The 17,494-nt window shown below is 40.1% G+C and overlaps 1 protein-coding gene across 1 annotated transcript in view; it reads left to right on the top strand.

Annotated features, from left to right (window-relative positions):
- The window catches only part of LOC135713164 (myosin-G heavy chain-like), a 117,791-nt gene extending 103,567 nt beyond the window's left edge, over positions 1–14,224 (top strand). The window contains exons 2-3 of the mRNA XM_065236275.1: positions 12,321–12,475; positions 12,632–14,224. Of these exons, the coding sequence (XP_065092347.1) occupies positions 12,321–12,475; positions 12,632–14,224 (1,748 nt within the window). The remainder of the gene's footprint in view (positions 1–12,320; positions 12,476–12,631) is intronic.
- Positions 14,225–17,494: the final 3,270 nt, after the last annotated feature.

A 17,494-nucleotide genomic window follows, 5' to 3' on the forward strand; every position in this document is an offset into this window, starting at 1 on the left:
CGAGCGTCGTAGTCCGTCTAATCTGGTCTCCACACCTTCCGGGTACCAAGAAGTCTCCATCCTGAGTCAGTGGCATCATTATTGTTGTTATTTTTATTTGTATTGTTTATTTCTGAGTCCAGGCTGGGACACAAATCCGGAGACAGAGTCAAAGGTGCAGTACTATGTACTGTCATAATGTTTGCTGATAATGACTTCAGCTCGTCCAGAATGTCCAACTCTAACATTGGATTATTGCGCATTGGAGCACTAGTTGTCAGGTCCATAGTGAGACTTGAGATTTTATTAACTTCATCGCTTAAACATCTCAAGTCACTTGATATACCTAACGTCATCGCTTGTAATGACGTCGATATGCTTTTATTGGATGCCTGCATTGCCATATCATTTAGCGATGTCATATGGTTCTTAATGGCAATAACATTTCCAGTAGAACCGCTGCTTTTATTCGCTGCCAGCTCTTTTTTTATGTCGGTGAGCAGAGTGTCGAGGTGATCGATCGCTTTATGCACAACATCAACATTATTTGGCTGAGCGGAGCGATGTGTGACTTCTGAGTTATTATTTATTATTTCGGTTAGTTTCGCCTGCTGATCGATTAGCAATTTGAAGTCAAAGTTCATTGTGACTAGCACTTGACACGAACTGCAGCACGGTATGACATAAGATTGAGTGTCAATCTTTTTGTCATTTTTACGGTAGTTTTAGGTAGTAGTAACACTCTAGCTAATAAATTGTGACACTAAAGCTTCATGTTGATATTAGTATAGCGTTTCCCCCTAACTCTGAAAATTGTAAACTTCAAAACACTTCGCTTTAATTCAATGTTACATAATTAATAGAAAAGCCTTTGGAAGAGACTACAGTACATATTCTATATAGAAGTGATGAGTAAATCTATTATAGATATCTTTTACACAAAACCGTAAAAAATCTGCATCCTAAGCTTGGGTGTGCTAAAATGCGTCATCCTGAGTTCAAAAAGGATTACAACAGAGTCCCAACATCTGCAAGAGGGCAGTGACCACGTCCTTGCAAACAAGTTGCAGATGTGAGTAGACATAAAAATCGGAGAAAACACCATTAGCACGAAATTTATGTGCTCGGGAAATGAATTTATTGATTTCACTGCGCGCTGTTGCTACTCCGACGACGGTGGGGTCCGGCCGCCGAGGGCTGGCACGACTCACAACTCCATCAACATCATCACAACCGGTGGATCATTTCCGTTTGCTTACCCTTCTTTTTTTGCCGGTTGTTATTTCCTGGATAGCCCACCTCCAGCAGCAGCGCTCCGTTCCTCCACGATTCAGGAAACCAGTTCGCGGTTGGATGTTAATATTTGCTGAAATTATGAGCCATATAGTTATAAAATGAATGAATTTCAATAATAAATCTGATTGAATAATCAGAATTTATGCCAAAAATATTCAAATCACAAACCGTAGGGCCGTATGTGTTGCATGCCGATGGGCTTCCGCTTTCCCACACGCTTCAATGCTGCTCTCTGTCTGTGGGAGAAGCCTGGTGGGAGCAAGTTGTTGGTAGGCAAAATAACACATCCATCGTTGAGCACCACCGCACCGCCGCCACCGGCCGACAGATTGGGGGTGGCCACGCGCGTGTTTGGCGGCAATTTATGGTTGGCACATGAGGTCTTTGGCGGTTGAAGCGATATGTTTTACGAGACGACGATACCGAGGAGCTACATTTTCTCGATTTTCTTCATTCGCGCGCGCCATGCGGATTCTCAAACCTCTGCGACGACCACGACGACGACGATGGCAATAACTAGGTACTAACGAAAACCATATGATAAATGGCAACAAATGAACCGTTGAAGGCATACAACAAGGTTCTGCCAAAACTGACATTCGTTTGGATTTATTTTTTATGCTTTTCTGCGGTAGTGCAGCAGTGAGAAACTGTAGGCTTGTGTGGAGTGGAAATGTTCGACAATGTAGCAAAGGACAATCTAGTTTGATTCAGTGCTGAAAAAAGACATGGTTTATGCTGTTGATTTGGTTGGTGTAGGATGATGTTACTAAATTTAGTACCTAAGTAGCACACTTTCTCTCAACTATCAGGTTGCTCATGGTTGCTCCATGAGTAATCAGCGCCGAAAACCGATTATTTAAAAACGCCAATATATTCGATCAGTGCTTTTAAGATTATTCCTTGTAGCGTCCATTTTCACATTACACTTCACAATTTCACAAGTCAAAATATTAAAGTTTTTGTGAATGCTTGTAGCTGAAACTACTAGGTTAAATGTCGGCTTCGCAACCCATTGACTGTTTTCGGCAACCAAAACTTAAACGTTAATTTCACTATTTTCCCATCAAAACGCTTCGCTAAATGTATTCAAACGATTCCTTAGTCATTCAGCTTCAATCTGATTACATTTTTACGACTGAGCAATCCTGTTATGCCAGATTTTGCTTTAAATTAAATATGCGCAATACAAAATGCGGCTGATTTTGAGTTGCCGATAATAGAATAGCTGGTTCACACGGAGTTCAAATGGAAAGGTTGCTGAAGAAATAGAGGCTGCAGACAATAGTCACACTCACCTGAGAAGTTTGGAGCGTTGTAAAAACGTTTTCAAACAATTTTGGACAATTCTGATCGTTTGAAGTGGATAGAGCAGCAAGCATCAGATGAATGCCAACAAATAAACACGTCATAAAGTCTGGAACGTGCAAAAATTGGTCAACTTCAAATTGGTGTATTTCTGTTAAAAATGCATAAAATAAACCTGAAATGCTACATTTGGAAGCTGAGTGTATTTACAATGGTTGCTATGAGGAGTTTTCACCGTTTGCTCTCCAGTTTTCAAAATGACGTCCAAGCAAGAGGAGCAGCGTGTCAAAATTTTGCTCACGCAGCAAGAGATTCCGACGTTCTCACACGTCGAGTTGGCCAAATTGCTGGATGTGGCCAATTCGTAATCCGGGCGTGGCAGCGACGACGAAGAAGTTGGCGGTGATATATAAGCAACAAAGTGACAAAACCTTAAAAAAATTGTTTTTATTTTTATTATTTTATATTTTTTCTATGATTCCCACTTAACGTTTTCTTAAAACTTTGTGATTTATGGATAAGATTTATATTTTGAACGTTGCTAAGCCAACTAGTTTTGATGATTTGTATGTTTAAAATTCAAAGAAATATGGCTGACTTTAAAGATTTATTAAGAGCGAGAGAGAGAGAGAGAGAGAGAAGGATTAGTAATTTACATTTAATTCCACTACTTTATTTGGTTATCGTTGACGGATACGCGTATTTCGTCTACAATGTGCTTAGAGATGAACTAGCCTAAGGCTAAAAATCTCTTAAATAAAGAATTAAAAAAAAAGTCTACAATGTGCAGACTTCTTCAGTGCCTTGAACTAATACTTGACTCTCTCTTCATACAGATATTCCACTAAGACGTCCACATTCACCAGGATTTAAAAGATTTGTTACACATTTAATTTTGAACCAATTTGATCACAACATGTTTAATTTTGAAGGGCAATCATATTCTCATGTGAATAAATGTGTCTAGGTTGCTATAAACTATGAAAAAATGTGTATAATAAGGCCTGTATTGGAAAAAAATGCACCAGACAAAAGTGTTCGCCAAAAATTTATTTTAGATCGCATTTTTTTGAAACTTTCAGGGAATGAACTAATACATATGGATTATGTTTCGGCATAATTACTTTATTCAATTTCCTTTCCATCGCTGAAAGCCCGCATCTTTCCCTTAAGACCCCTCACTACATTTTGTGCAATGGTGGAGCCGACCTTTTGGTCACTTTCATCCATTCTTTCTTCAACTCCAGCTCGTTCTTAAACACCTTGGACGATTTTCAAACTTTGGCCTTCATTATGGCCCAAATTTTTTCCACCGGACGAATCTCTGGTGAGTTTGGGGGGTTGGTTATTGTCTCTGTACCAATCCAACGTCGATCGCGCGTAATGGCATGATGCCAGGTCCGGACAAAATAATGTCTCGCCTCCGTGGGACCACAGGAAGGGCAACAGACGCTTCTGGAGGCACTCGGTGCGGTAAATTTCGCTGTTGATGGTACCCATTGTGATGTACGGTTTACTCAGTTTACCGCATTTGCATATGGCCTGCCAGAGCAAGTATTTTTCGGCGAATTTGTCCACTTTCTTCTTCCTTATGTCTTCCGGAACATCAAACCGTGATTTGGCAACGTAGAACTCCAGCCCCGGTATCTGCTTTGCGTCTGCCTTGATGTAGGTTTCGTCATCCATAACCTTAAACGTCTAGGACTCCTTGAACGATTTTACCACCCGAGACAGGCACGTAGCCATGGGGGGGGGCTATGGGGCTGAAGCCCCCCCCCCCCCCCAAAATTATTATAGTCATGTGAAAAAAAATCTGACCCAAGATAATAGATATCTGTTACCTGTACTGTACAGGTAATAGATATCCATTACCTGGGTAAGGTTTTTATTTATTTTTCATATTATATTAAAATAATTTATGGACGAGGCTTCAGGCCTATAGCCCCCTCTAAAATGAGACTCGGGCTGTAACTATATAGTGTGCATGAACAATTTATGTTTGCAGCGATTTTGTTAAATATCATGACATGGCATGAAAGATTAGCCTCGTTTCACTTCCGTAGGAACTAGGGTGTAAACCCAATTTGTAGCCTTCTAAACACAATCCGCACTGTACCCCTCTTTTTCAAGCAGGATTTCATACAAAATAGAATGTTTCTACAACAAATGACTTCTTAATTTATTTACCTTTCCATAAGTACCATTGGATTTAATAAAGAGTCACACATTGTTTCTATTTAGATTTTAACTCTTTAATTGTTCAAAATTCAAAATAAATTACTTTTCGTTTTAACCCAGGTGCTCAAGCCACCTAGTAACTTATCTGCTGTAATTTTTATGATATAAATCTAAGTGATTTTACATTGTTCCTGCCTTAGAAATTCAGTATTTTAAACAGGTCTTCTAAACCTGCATGTCAGTATAACAATTCTCATCAAAACTAAAAACTAAAACTATATCTTATCCAGGGTTGCTTCCACTCACTTGCTATAAAAAAATATTATTCGAAATTATGCAATCATTAGATGCAATAATGCCATGTTGTACTTGTAAGTAACAAGAAGAGGTAGTAAAGTATGTGTTTGACTCATAAAACCTGTCAATTTCGCCTTGAGAGCGTCACAATTAGCGATCTTATGATTCGTGAGCGTTCACTCAGAGTGAGCGCTCACGAGTCGTAAAATCGCTGATTGTGACGCACTGAAAGCAATATTGACAGGTTTTATGTGTTAAACATATACTTCATGACCTCTTCTTGTAACTTATTAGTACTAATTAGTATAATACTATATCATGATTTCATAATTCCGAAAAACATTTTTTTATAGCAAGTGAGTGGAAGTAACCCTCTTATCTATGTTTGAAGATTGCAACGATTTTTCCCTAAAATTATTAATTATTTTGTTGGACATTTCTAGATAGAGCTGGAATTAGGGCATAACAGCTTTTGTAAACAATGGCTTCTCTCGATGATTTTTCGAAAGACATGGCTCTTCCTGGCAAATCAACATTACCATCGAATAGGGGAAGACTTGGATAAGTTGATTTGTGTTGGGGTGCCTTGAGTTGCTAGAAATCGACGAAAGAATTCATTGTTTACAAAAGCTGTTACGCCCAAATTCCAACTCTATCTAGATTTGTTCTAAAGTCTCAACATTCAAAATTCTATGTACTTCGATAGTATTGTACCAGGGAGGCAATTTCAAAATCATCTTCAGAACTTTGTACTTAATCCTTTGAAGTTCTTTTTTCCTGGTAGTGCAAGATCTAGACCATATTGGCACAGTATAAAACAGGACCGGTCTAAAAACTTATTTAAATATTAGAAGTTTATTCTTCAGGCAACGTATGCATTTTCTGTTTATAAAAGGATACAAACATCTTAAATATTTATTACATCAATGTGATCTTTCAACACAACCACTTTCAATAGGATAACAATCTAAATATGTGGAGCTAATATCGGCTCTTAATCCTGCGAACAGTATAATACAGGTTTTTAAGGAGAGACGAGCTGACACTGAAGCAAAATTTGCTGAAATTTTTAATGCAACCTTAAAGCTGCATATGTCTGTTTTCGAATGCACAGTTACGACTACATCCACGTGCATCCATGCAAACAATACGTGCAAATCAATCAGTAGCAACACCAGAGGAATACTATCGAAGAGCAGTTTTCATTCCAGACTCGATGGATTGATCCAAAACATGATGGGACGTTTCACAAAAAATGATGACATGCTTCCGGTGTTCCAAATATTGTTGCCTGGTTTTACAGATATTGGAGAGTCATCCCAACTTGACAAACTTAACTGTTATCTCTGTGATTTCACCAGCGTGGTTGCCAGTGTTGTGACCTATCACAATCACGATCGCCAAACAGTTAATGGGGCCCAACAGCTTCCGTTTCATGTTGCCTGCTTTGTTTGTAACTCTTACAGTCGCACCTGCCGAGACGAACTTGGAATGCGTAGGCATTGTTTTCATTTTCTTCTGTCGCTTCGCTTTTTCTCATCATCGTACTGCAGAATTCTTCACTGTTTTCGTTGTGCTTTTCATGATCAGCAGCGAGTGTAACGTTTTGCTTGTGAGCAGCGACCATTACTGGTGATTGTTGTTTGCCATAGCTCTAACTCTCAGAGCGTGACAAAACGATCTGTCAGCGAAGTCGGTTGATGCGAAGACGAGTGTCACGTGAGTGTCATGATATTTTGCATCACTGGCTGGTTGCAGGTAAAGGTGGAATACGAGCTCTGGTGCCGGACATCCATAAATATTAACAAGAATTTTGAGGCATTTGGGCTGCTTGATAAATATGACTCGACGTATTTTCCAACAATCAATGTTTTGTTGAAGATTCTGTTGACACTACCGGTCACTACAGCCAGTGTAGAAAGATCTTTCTCCACACTGAAACGAATTAAAACTAATGGGAAACCAGCGACTTTCGGGCTTGTCTATAATATCAATTAACTGTTTAGAGTAAAGCTAGAAGATTACTTTTATAATAAACAGGTATAATGTCCAGGATATGGCTCTACGTTGTGTTTAATTTGTTGCTCAGATTTTTGGACAGCAGTTTGGAGATCGGCAACTGATTCAAATGAAGTAAAAGAATACATTTCTCATTCACTATTTATTACCTCTTTCAGGCAGCACCCTGATCGGAAGTCAAATTCAAACTTAATCTAATTACATTAAATATTTGCACTTATATAGCTAACTGGAACAATACAAAATATCACAGAATAACGATCAATTCAAAAACAAAACAAAAATACAGTGATGCTAAAACAAAAACCTTAAAAACATACAGAATGATGAAGGCAACAATATTCGCTGTTCGTGTTTCGTGTGGATCACATTGCTACCACTGCATCGAGGGATGTTTGTTATTTACCGCCTTCATAAATTTAAATGAATTAGGATCCGGTGCCGGTGATTTTACGATTCAACACCATTAAAATCTTAAAATAATTATGTTTTAAAAAATATGCACAAATTTTTGTCTTTCTTAACAGATGCAAATCTTGATCATCATTACCAACAGAAAACAATTAAAACTACAAATATTTTCTTGATATTCATACATTTGTTTAACTTTTCTCATAACTGCGTATTAAAGAGATTGAAAAATTATTATTTTACATTCTGATGGTTCATTAAAAATTCCGATAAACAATTAAAACGAATTAACAAAAAAAAAAAATGATGACACATGATTTTCAACGATTTTGGTTAAGGTAAAATAAAACAGTGTATCAATCGATGTTCAATTAGGCGCACATTTTATAAATCATTGAAGTTTTTATGTCATAAAATTAGCTCCCCCCGAAACCAAATGCTGGCTACGGGCCTGACCCGAGACACAGTTGTATGGGTGATTCCCAGTTGTCTTTCGATCCATGTCATGGTCGCAGTCGGATTTTCCATGACGGCGCGCAAAATTCTCCGGCGATTTTCTTCTTGTTTCGATGACATCTCAATAACCACTGAACCGATTGTTATGAAATTTTGCACATGTAAACAATTCACTCCAAGCTAGTTATACCCAGATTTTCATCAATTTTTACCCACGGATCTTAAACGTGCATATTTTTCGAGTACAAGCCTTATCTGTTTTGTGGTATGAAAATCCGATCTTCTTTTTGTAAATGCATACTGCACAACATACTGAAAAAGTTCGGAAAGGTCATATGCTATAGACTCTATGGAAAATCATATCTGCTTTTCGAATTTATGGGTCCCAGATTGCCCCAAGAAGCTATAACAATATATTTTTAAACTTTCGGTACCTAAGCTATTCAGTTTAAAAAAATAAATATTGCTCCCATTTCATTATTTCTGACCCGATTTTGATGAATCAGCTTGCAATCTATCAGGAATTTATTAAATATTTTCAAATTTCTAAAATTTCTAAACAATAGTTTTACCCCACGTATTTCATAAATATGATTAACACTCACCATTCTTAAAAATGATTGAACCAGTTCTCGATCGATTGAAAGCTGTTTCATTTAATTCGGTCAAGAACTGCCCTGCTCATAAAACCAAAATTGTTGCTTGGGTGATGAAATGGGAGTAAATATATATTTTTTTAGGCTGAAATGCTTAGCTACACCGTTTAAAAAAATCAGGTAAATTCTAAGATACCCAGTTCACACGTAAGTAACGCTATATTTGGCGTAACTTTGCACGATATTTCATGTAAAATTAAGAGCGACATTGCATACACCAGCAATGTTATATACAAGCTTGCAATCAATTTCGATTATTACGCCAACTTTAGCTCAAAATTAAAGGAGGGAAGATTTACGCGTAGAAGATTTCTTTTCTGTGTGCGCACTCCGAATACGATGCCTCTGAAAAAAGTGTAACGACAAGTTTGCAATAGCATAACTTAGCAATTTCTTAACTAATTAAAATAAATAAAGTACTCCTAGAATTCCTAGTTTCTGTAGATTATTTTGATTGTAAAAAGATTAAAAATAGGGTCGTTATTGAAAAGCGAAAAGAGTCGTTACACGTTTTTTTAAAGGAGTGTTTATGGGTTTTGCAAGTGGCCTAAGATCCATAAATTAGATAAAGGGGCACAACTGTTCATAATTAGCTAGAATACAGTCATGGTTCTTATATATAGATCCCGGAGACAACGGAACGATCCTTCGGAAGATTCGGAACATCCGTAAAATTGTTCAATCTACGAAACTGATCCTGGAGCTCCGCGGTTTTTTTCGAAAGCATTAGGAACTGTGATATAAGAAAGAATTTGGGTTCATGACATAAACACGGACCGAAACATCTGTAAAAGTGTTCAATCCATGAAACTGATCCTAGAGCTCCACGGTTTTTTCGAAAAAACTTGGAACTGTGATATAAGAAAGAATTTGGGGTCGTGACATAAACATGGATGGCTATGAAGCCGTCCTTCAAAAGATTCGGAGCATCGGTAAAATTGGTTTATCCATGAAACTGATTCTAGAGCTCAGCAGTTTTTTTTATTCCCTTGGAACTCCGGAATATCTCATAAATATCAGGGTCCATGTTTGTCACGACCCCAAATTCATTCTACCATCACAGCCCCTAGTGTTTTTCTAAAACTGCGGAGCTGTAGGATCAGCTTCATGAATTGATCACTTTTACGGATGTTTCGGATCTTCCGGAGGACGGTCATACAGGTCCCATGTTTATGTCATGACCCCAAATTCTTTCTTATATCACAGTACCAAGTTTTTTCGAAAAAAAAACCGCGGAGCTCTAGCATCAGTTTCATGGATTGAACACTTCTACAGATGTTTCGGATCTTCCTGAGCACGCTCTCATGGCCATCCAGGTCCGTGTTTATGTCATGAACCCAAATTCTTTCTTATATCACAGTTCCTAATGTTTTCGAAAAAAACCACGGAGTTCTATGATCAGGGGTTTATGAATAGACCACTTTTACGAAAGATCCGGATCTTTCGAGGACCGTTCCGTTATCTCCAGGTTCCATATATAGGAACCATGACTGTATTCAGGCTAATTATAAACATCTTCTTCTTCTTCTTCTTATTCTTCTTCTTGCTCGCATTTTCAAGCTTATTGCTTAGCGCATATGAGCTTATTGCGTGCTGTCAACTTAGTATTCTAAATGCACTTCCACAGTTATTAATTGAGAGCTCTCGATACCAATACCAATGCATGAATTTGTATATTGTGTGGCAAGCACAATGATATTCTATGTCCAGGGAAGATTCCCTCGACCGGATCGGGAATCGAACCCGCCGCCTCCAGCTTGGTAATACCGTGCCTTTACTAACTAGGCTATAAGGCCTCCATAAGTATGAACATTTTTGCCCATTAATCTAAATTATGGATCTTAAGCCACTTGCAAAACCCATAATCACTCCCTTAAAAAAAAGTGTAACGACTCTTTTCACTTTTGACAAAAGTAGACGACCTTATTTTCAAACTTTCTGCAATTAAATTAATCTTCAAAGCCTAGGAATTCTAGAGGTACCACAATTTTTGAAATTCATCAAGAAATGGCTAAGTAATGTCATTGCAAATTTGCTGTAACACGTTTTTCAGATGCTTCGAAGTCGGTTTAAAGTATTTTACCCACCGTATTCGGAGTGTTAAAAAAAATGACCTATGTGGAGGAGCATGGTGATTAGTAAATCAAACATAAGCAGTAATTATGTTAAGGGGTTGGAAAGGCGTTGCATTAATTAAGTAGCTAAGTAGATTTTTTTTTTCCTTGATTTGTTTTCCGTCGATCTTGTTTTCCGCGCTGAGCACCAATTCTACGGACGCCAGGGAGGCAGTTCCCACAACTGGACCCTACCTATCGACCCATCAACTCATGAACCGGGGACCAACGGCTTTACTTCCCTTCCGAAGGAACACGTGATCCGAGATGTTATGCCTCGGAGCATCCCGGCAGCGCCAACTGGGATTGAACCCAGGCAGGCTGGGGTGAGAGGTAATCACGTATACCACTGCACCACCGGCGCCGCTTATTTTTTATATTGTGTAACACACAGTCATTATTCTAACCACATAATTATCATCTAAACTATAGACTAAACAATCCCGAACTTTTCAATAAGGGACAGTTGACAAACTACGATGCAATTTTATACCGGAACCGGTTTGTTCACTCGTGGTAATCGAAAAAATCTTCCGCGTTGTTTTTACAACCGAACACAATATTTTGAATCACATGCGAAGTATTTCATTTGCACCGAATTTTTGCCTAATACCTCATTCGCGTGCATCCTCCGGAAGGCAGAACGCCAGCACCATGAAAAGAAAAGAAAAAAACCCGGTAAAACTCTTCTTGGGAGGGAGGCAAAGCACCAAAACCAAGCGAAAAGAAAAACCGACCAACGCGACACCACAGCAACACAGCTACTCGAAACAAATTCCTGTCCCAGAGTTTTCACGTTAATTACAATATCACTAAAAAACCTCTTAAAACGTGATAGATCTTAATTTTCACTTGCTCAAAAATGGTTAGTATGCGTTTTCACAAATCAAAACTAATTATTCATTATTTTTTCACTTGTGTTTGTGATGTCCTGGATAATGAATTTAGTATCCAAAATAAACAGAAAATATTATAAATTGACGTCTATTAATCGGTTCATATCAGAAAGATACACTTTTTTTTTTTTGAATTTCGACGTCAAAAATTGAATCCCAAATTTACTAAATATGTGATTTTCAGCCAGATTCTGAAACATTCTAGGTTTTGTCCGACTTTTGTATGGAGACCCGCCACTGTGCGTTAATGTGTATGACCTATATTGAGCCATCATGAATTAACAAATTGTTTTAAGATCCTTAAACCTTCACTAAAATATTGATATATGATTTTAGTCATGGTTATTAAACGAAGTTCTACAAATCAAAATCTGACATTCATTGATTGCATTCTAATGAAAATTTAAACTTTCCAAAGTACACTCCAAGTCCTCTAGACCTTCTGCCGATTGGCTTTATTTTAAGTTTATTCAGCTCAAAGCTGTGATTTACGTATCGAAATAATTCTGCTAACAACCCTTCTTAATCATTGCCAACAGCGACATCCATCTTCAAAATGGCAACCCATTGAAAATCTTTTCCCTACATTAATTTGGCTCACTAATTTGTTACCATCATGGCCTGTCCGTTTTTTTTTTACACCGGCACACTAATTGGATTCCGACCCGATGGCTTTAATTTTAATTACCTTTCTTCTTCCTCTCTTGCAGGATTCTCGATTCAGCTAAGCGATTACCGGAGCGTAAAATGTGAACCAACCACCAATATCAAGACCAACAATAACAACAACAATAACACCATCAACAGCAACAGCAACAGCAACGGCATTAGCCACGTGAAAGCTAATTCCTCAAGACATTTAACGGTAAGTGCTTCCTCAAACCATTCCGTCGTCAACCAGTCGCCTTCGGCATCATCGACAGCAGCAGCCATAGCGGTACCGACGACGGTGCTAAAATCCGGCCGTAGCCATAATAATTATCCGAATAAAAGAGAACAACAGATGTTAATTTACACGCAGCCCCCATCAGATAAGAAAGGAGATAAATCACCCTCGCCTGTGATGCCCGTGGGCACCAACTCATCTTCCAGCAGTAGCAGCAGCAGTACAACAGGTCGTCAATCGTGCTCGGGTGGCCCATTCCAGTACGATACCACCTCGCCAATATTCCGCGATCGAAGCATCGAAGAAACGGAAGCCGCTCATGATTTATTGTCCTTATCGCAGAGCCTGCCCCCACTTCCGGCTCCGTGCGTCGTGACAATCCTTCATCCCAGCTCGGAACCGACCGTGAACTTTGTCACGTCTAGCACTTCAACCGCCACAACTCACACCCCGCTAGCCACGGACCAACCAACGGCAGCGACGCTCGTCCAGAACGGCAGTATCATAAACATCGTCGACGGAAGCTACCAGTATCCCCCAGGATCGGGGCCGATATCGATGATTATACCGTGCTACGAAATTACAACCACGACAGTTCCTGTGGCGAAGACCATCGCTTCGGCCGCCCCGCTGACTCCACCCACTTCGGAGCATTCGTCTGACACGGAAAGCAACGGTTCTTCCCCAACCGCTCCAACGTCGGTGGTCTCATTCGTATCGTCTTCCAACCAGCTCATCAAGAGGAAAAAAGCTTGCCCCTCGACAACGCTGGTCGCACAAGGCAATAAAAAAGCCAATCTTACTGTATCGGAACAATCGGTGTCTTCTACAACCGTTCACCATCAACCTCAGAATAAACCGGTAGCCGCAGAGCTCTACACGTACGATGATCTCATTTCCAGTGATGGACGGTCCAAAAATCGCAAGAAGCCTACGAACTCACCACCCAAGGATTCATCCAGTCCCATCGTCGACCAAAATCAACCTCCAGCGGACACCAACCCGGCTCCGGTAGCCACGTCCCCAAAAGGCAAATACCGTTGCCCAGAGTGCGGAAAAACCTATGCCACTTCCAGTAATCTTTCGCGTCACAAGCAAACCCATCGGAGCCTAGATTCCCAGTCCGCAAAGAAATGTCAAACCTGTGGCAAGGCGTACGTTTCCATGCCGGCCCTAGCGATGCATCTACTCACCCACAAACTGTCGCACAGCTGCGGCGTCTGCGGTAAGCTGTTCTCCCGTCCGTGGCTGCTTCAGGGTCACCTCCGGTCACACACCGGTGAAAAGCCGTACGGTTGTGGCCACTGTGGCAAGGCCTTTGCCGATCGATCGAATCTGCGGGCCCACATGCAGACACACTCTACCGACAAGAACTTCGAGTGTCAACGGTGTCACAAGACGTTCGCGCTGAAGTCCTACCTGAACAAGCATCTGGAGTCGGCGTGCTACAAGGAAGACGACATGGTTGGCGGGCGGAAGATCTACCACAGTAGTCAGGATATCGATCGGGATGAGGCGCGGCAAAGGGAGTTGCAGCTTCAGGACGAGAATAGTAGCATGACGATCGATGTCGTTACGACGACGACCAATACTTGCAGTGGGTTCGAAGGGTTGACCGCAAGAAGCGGTAGTACGGCTCGCAGCGAAGACGGTGATGGGGACGACGACGATGATGATGATGATGATGATATTGACGAGGATGAAGTGATCGATGTCATTACGGCGTAAGGTTGCTTTTAGGCTAATTTTATTGCAGTTGTACGGCATCTCCGAGCTTGATCCATTTTGGAATCAAACAGGGTGAGATCGTCGGATCTCTTCAACTTTCATCATATTGCATCACTTATACTACACTTTCCTCTAGAAATTTCTGAAGAAACCCATCAACGTGACATGCGCCTCCAGCAAAGCACACGTAACGCGTTGGAAAATTTTCATTACTCTGCAAAAAAACCTCTCCGGAAACGCGAAACAGCTTTCAGCCTAAGCCCAGCTTTGCCACACTATAGCTACCCTACACGCCTCATAAGCTATATATCTGCTACTTTCTATTTTTGCAACGTTCATGCTTCCCTTTGTCCTTTCCGCCTCCTCTTCCACTCCGCCAAATGATCCAATATCATTCCGCCTAAGGAAGGACATCCCATCATCGGGAAAATATCGAACGCATTAGTGAATCACTCGCTCCAAAGCGTAGGACTTTCCAATCATACAGTTCCCTTACATTCCCCACCCACATTCCGACAACGAACCGATCAGGAACGAAAAAATACTCGATGAAAAGTAATTTTAAGGAGGAAAATAAATTACTTTTAAATGATGACTCATTGCCGAGGTTTTTTCGGTGTTGACTTTCGAATCTCTTCCGGTGGAGCAGGCACTATTTTACAGCCCGCTCGAGTTGCTGGCCATTCGCGCAAATTCTCGCGAATCTGCACTCCACCGAACTAGGAGATAGAAGACCCATCCACCTGCCTCCGAGAATTCCTTCAAACTTTCTACTTTCCAAATCAGGATGGGAGCACGAGCAGTGTTATTAATGAACCTTCCTGAAAGCTCACCCTCCTTCCTCCCACCCGAACGAAGTAGGTATAAGCGACTACTCAATTTCCTCGAAGCCTCTCACCATACCAATTGAGGGGGAGTTTCAAGCTACGACGACGACGACGACGACGACGAGAAAAGGGCTTCCATATTTCTACCCAATATTAGAATCGCAAAACGCAAAAAAAAATCGCTATTCGCTTAGAAGGGGATCGTGATGGGACAAATAAAACTCCCCGACAACCATCCTACCAAGCGCTCGCCTCAATTTGGTTTTGAAAAATTGCGTTATTGGAAATTGATGACTCGCGCCGAAGCCCTTTTGTGTCTGGCCCAACCACTCGCGGGAGCTATTTTAGGATCGTCGTCGGGGGCTGTTCACACCCCCACCAGACCCCCGAAGCCTCCGTGATGCGGCGAAGAGAGGGGAACAAATTTATTCGTAACAGTTACACAGATTTTGTCATTCATCATTTGAGTTCAAGGTGCTCTGAAATGTGATAGTATTCTTTCCAATACGGTTCGATATTAACGTGGCCAGACGGTTCGAATGCATTGTACCGCAATCCGGGGACAAATTGATCACCAGGGGTGAAATTGATCATTATGGAGTTGTGTTTTTAGTTGTCACGTAGAAAATTTTCAGCGAATATCAAGATAAATCTTGATAGAATCTCATCATGAGATTACCAATGATTGCATTGACGAGTTTTTCATAACATATATGCATGCATAAATTGTATTTAACTGACGTTCAATATCATTCAACATAATCATAAAGAACGGCGCCGGTGGTGTAGTGGTAAGCGTGATTACCTCTCACCCCAGCAGGCCTGGGTTCAATCCCAGTCGGCGCCGCCGGGATGTTCTGAGGCATAACATCTCTGATCACGCCTTCCTTCGGATGGGAAGTAAAGCCGTTGGTCCCCGGTTCATGAGTTGATGGGTCGATAGGTAGGGTCCAGGTGTGGAAGCTGCCTTCCTGGCACGTCGGTAGCATTGGTGCTCAGCACGGAAAACAAGATCGACGGAAAAAAAACAAACCAAAGAAAAAAAAAAAAAAAAAAAAATAATCATAAAGCGGTATTTGTCGTTAAACTAAGCGTAGGACAACGAGATTGTTATTTTGCTTAGTAATTTACTTAATAATTAAAAATATTGATTTATAAATTTTATTCTAAAATAAACAAACATTCAATTCAAAGTTTTGAAATTAGGGGACATTCAATGTCCTTAATTGAATTCAATTTTCATATTTCAAAATTCAGTTCCTATCCCATTCAAACTTAGGTTCCAAAGATGTACAACCGATTTTCAGTTGAATAATGTTTATTTACAATAACTGGAGTGGAAATTCGCTATTTAAAATGCATTTCATATAACAAGCCGGTTTAAATTCATATAAGTACGTCACATCATATTTTTACATTTTAATGTTGCTAAATTATGACGGATAAACTGAATTTCGTTTGAGTTTGTCCTTTATCTGTGTTCAAACAAAAATCTATCAAATAGCGAACGCTGTAATTCAATAAATTTAACGTAATTTAAATTGTATCAGATTAACATATTTTTGTGAGTTTGAACTGATCTATCCTCGTTTACACAAGGTATAGGGCTGTAGAGTAATGACCCGATTTTATCAGCCCCCTTTTTGAAAACATTTTCTAATGTTCTACGAAACTTATTCGATTTTTCAGTCGTCTTATTGCACCAAAGCATACCTTAAGCATCCATCTTGAAGATCAATGAGAAAGATTTGGAATTACGGTTACGTGGAACTATTGAAAAATAAGAGTCTGATGCACGAAGCGGCTGTCAAAATCGGGTCATTATTGTATTTAAAGTTGCAAACATTATGGTACCATTTTGATAAGTCTTTGTCCGGCTTTGTTTCGCTGGTTATGCCATGAAAGTAGCAAATCGTATACTGACAAATCAATACGTTACATTCGTATAATCTCCATTGTACAAGTAACGACGGCAATCCCAAAACTGCAGATGAAATGAAAGTTTAAGACAAAAGCAAAGTTCCAGTTGAGACGTAATAACTATGAATTATAGGAAGAAATTATCAAAATTTCGATTTAAAGAATTATTACTTCAAAGGCACCTTTACTTCGCTGGTGACAGAATACTGAACTAAACTGTGTGTCATCCAATAGGTCTTGTGCATGAGCATGAGCATGATTGACCGCCCACGGTTGCTATTCTGTTATTGCCAGACCAGCTGTAATTACACAGAGAACCAACAGACGATTCTTGGGACTAGCAATCATCCTCAATGTGTAAAAACTGATGATCGCGAATCAGGCAATACCAGCGCCAGCCGCGCCTGTACGCAGGTCAAGAAAGGAATGGGTAGGAATGTGTTGACGTGACACTCGCTTTGATGGAAGTCGAGAACACCTCTGCACTTCCACGAGGAATCACTGGGATATTGGGTAATAGGGT

Source organism: Ochlerotatus camptorhynchus, unplaced genomic scaffold (genome assembly GCF_037179485.1).
Source record: "Ochlerotatus camptorhynchus isolate MF236.1 unplaced genomic scaffold, CSIRO-AGI_Acam_v1.1 ptg000540l, whole genome shotgun sequence".
In the NCBI taxonomy this organism is placed as follows: Eukaryota; Metazoa; Arthropoda; class Insecta; order Diptera; family Culicidae; genus Ochlerotatus; species Ochlerotatus camptorhynchus.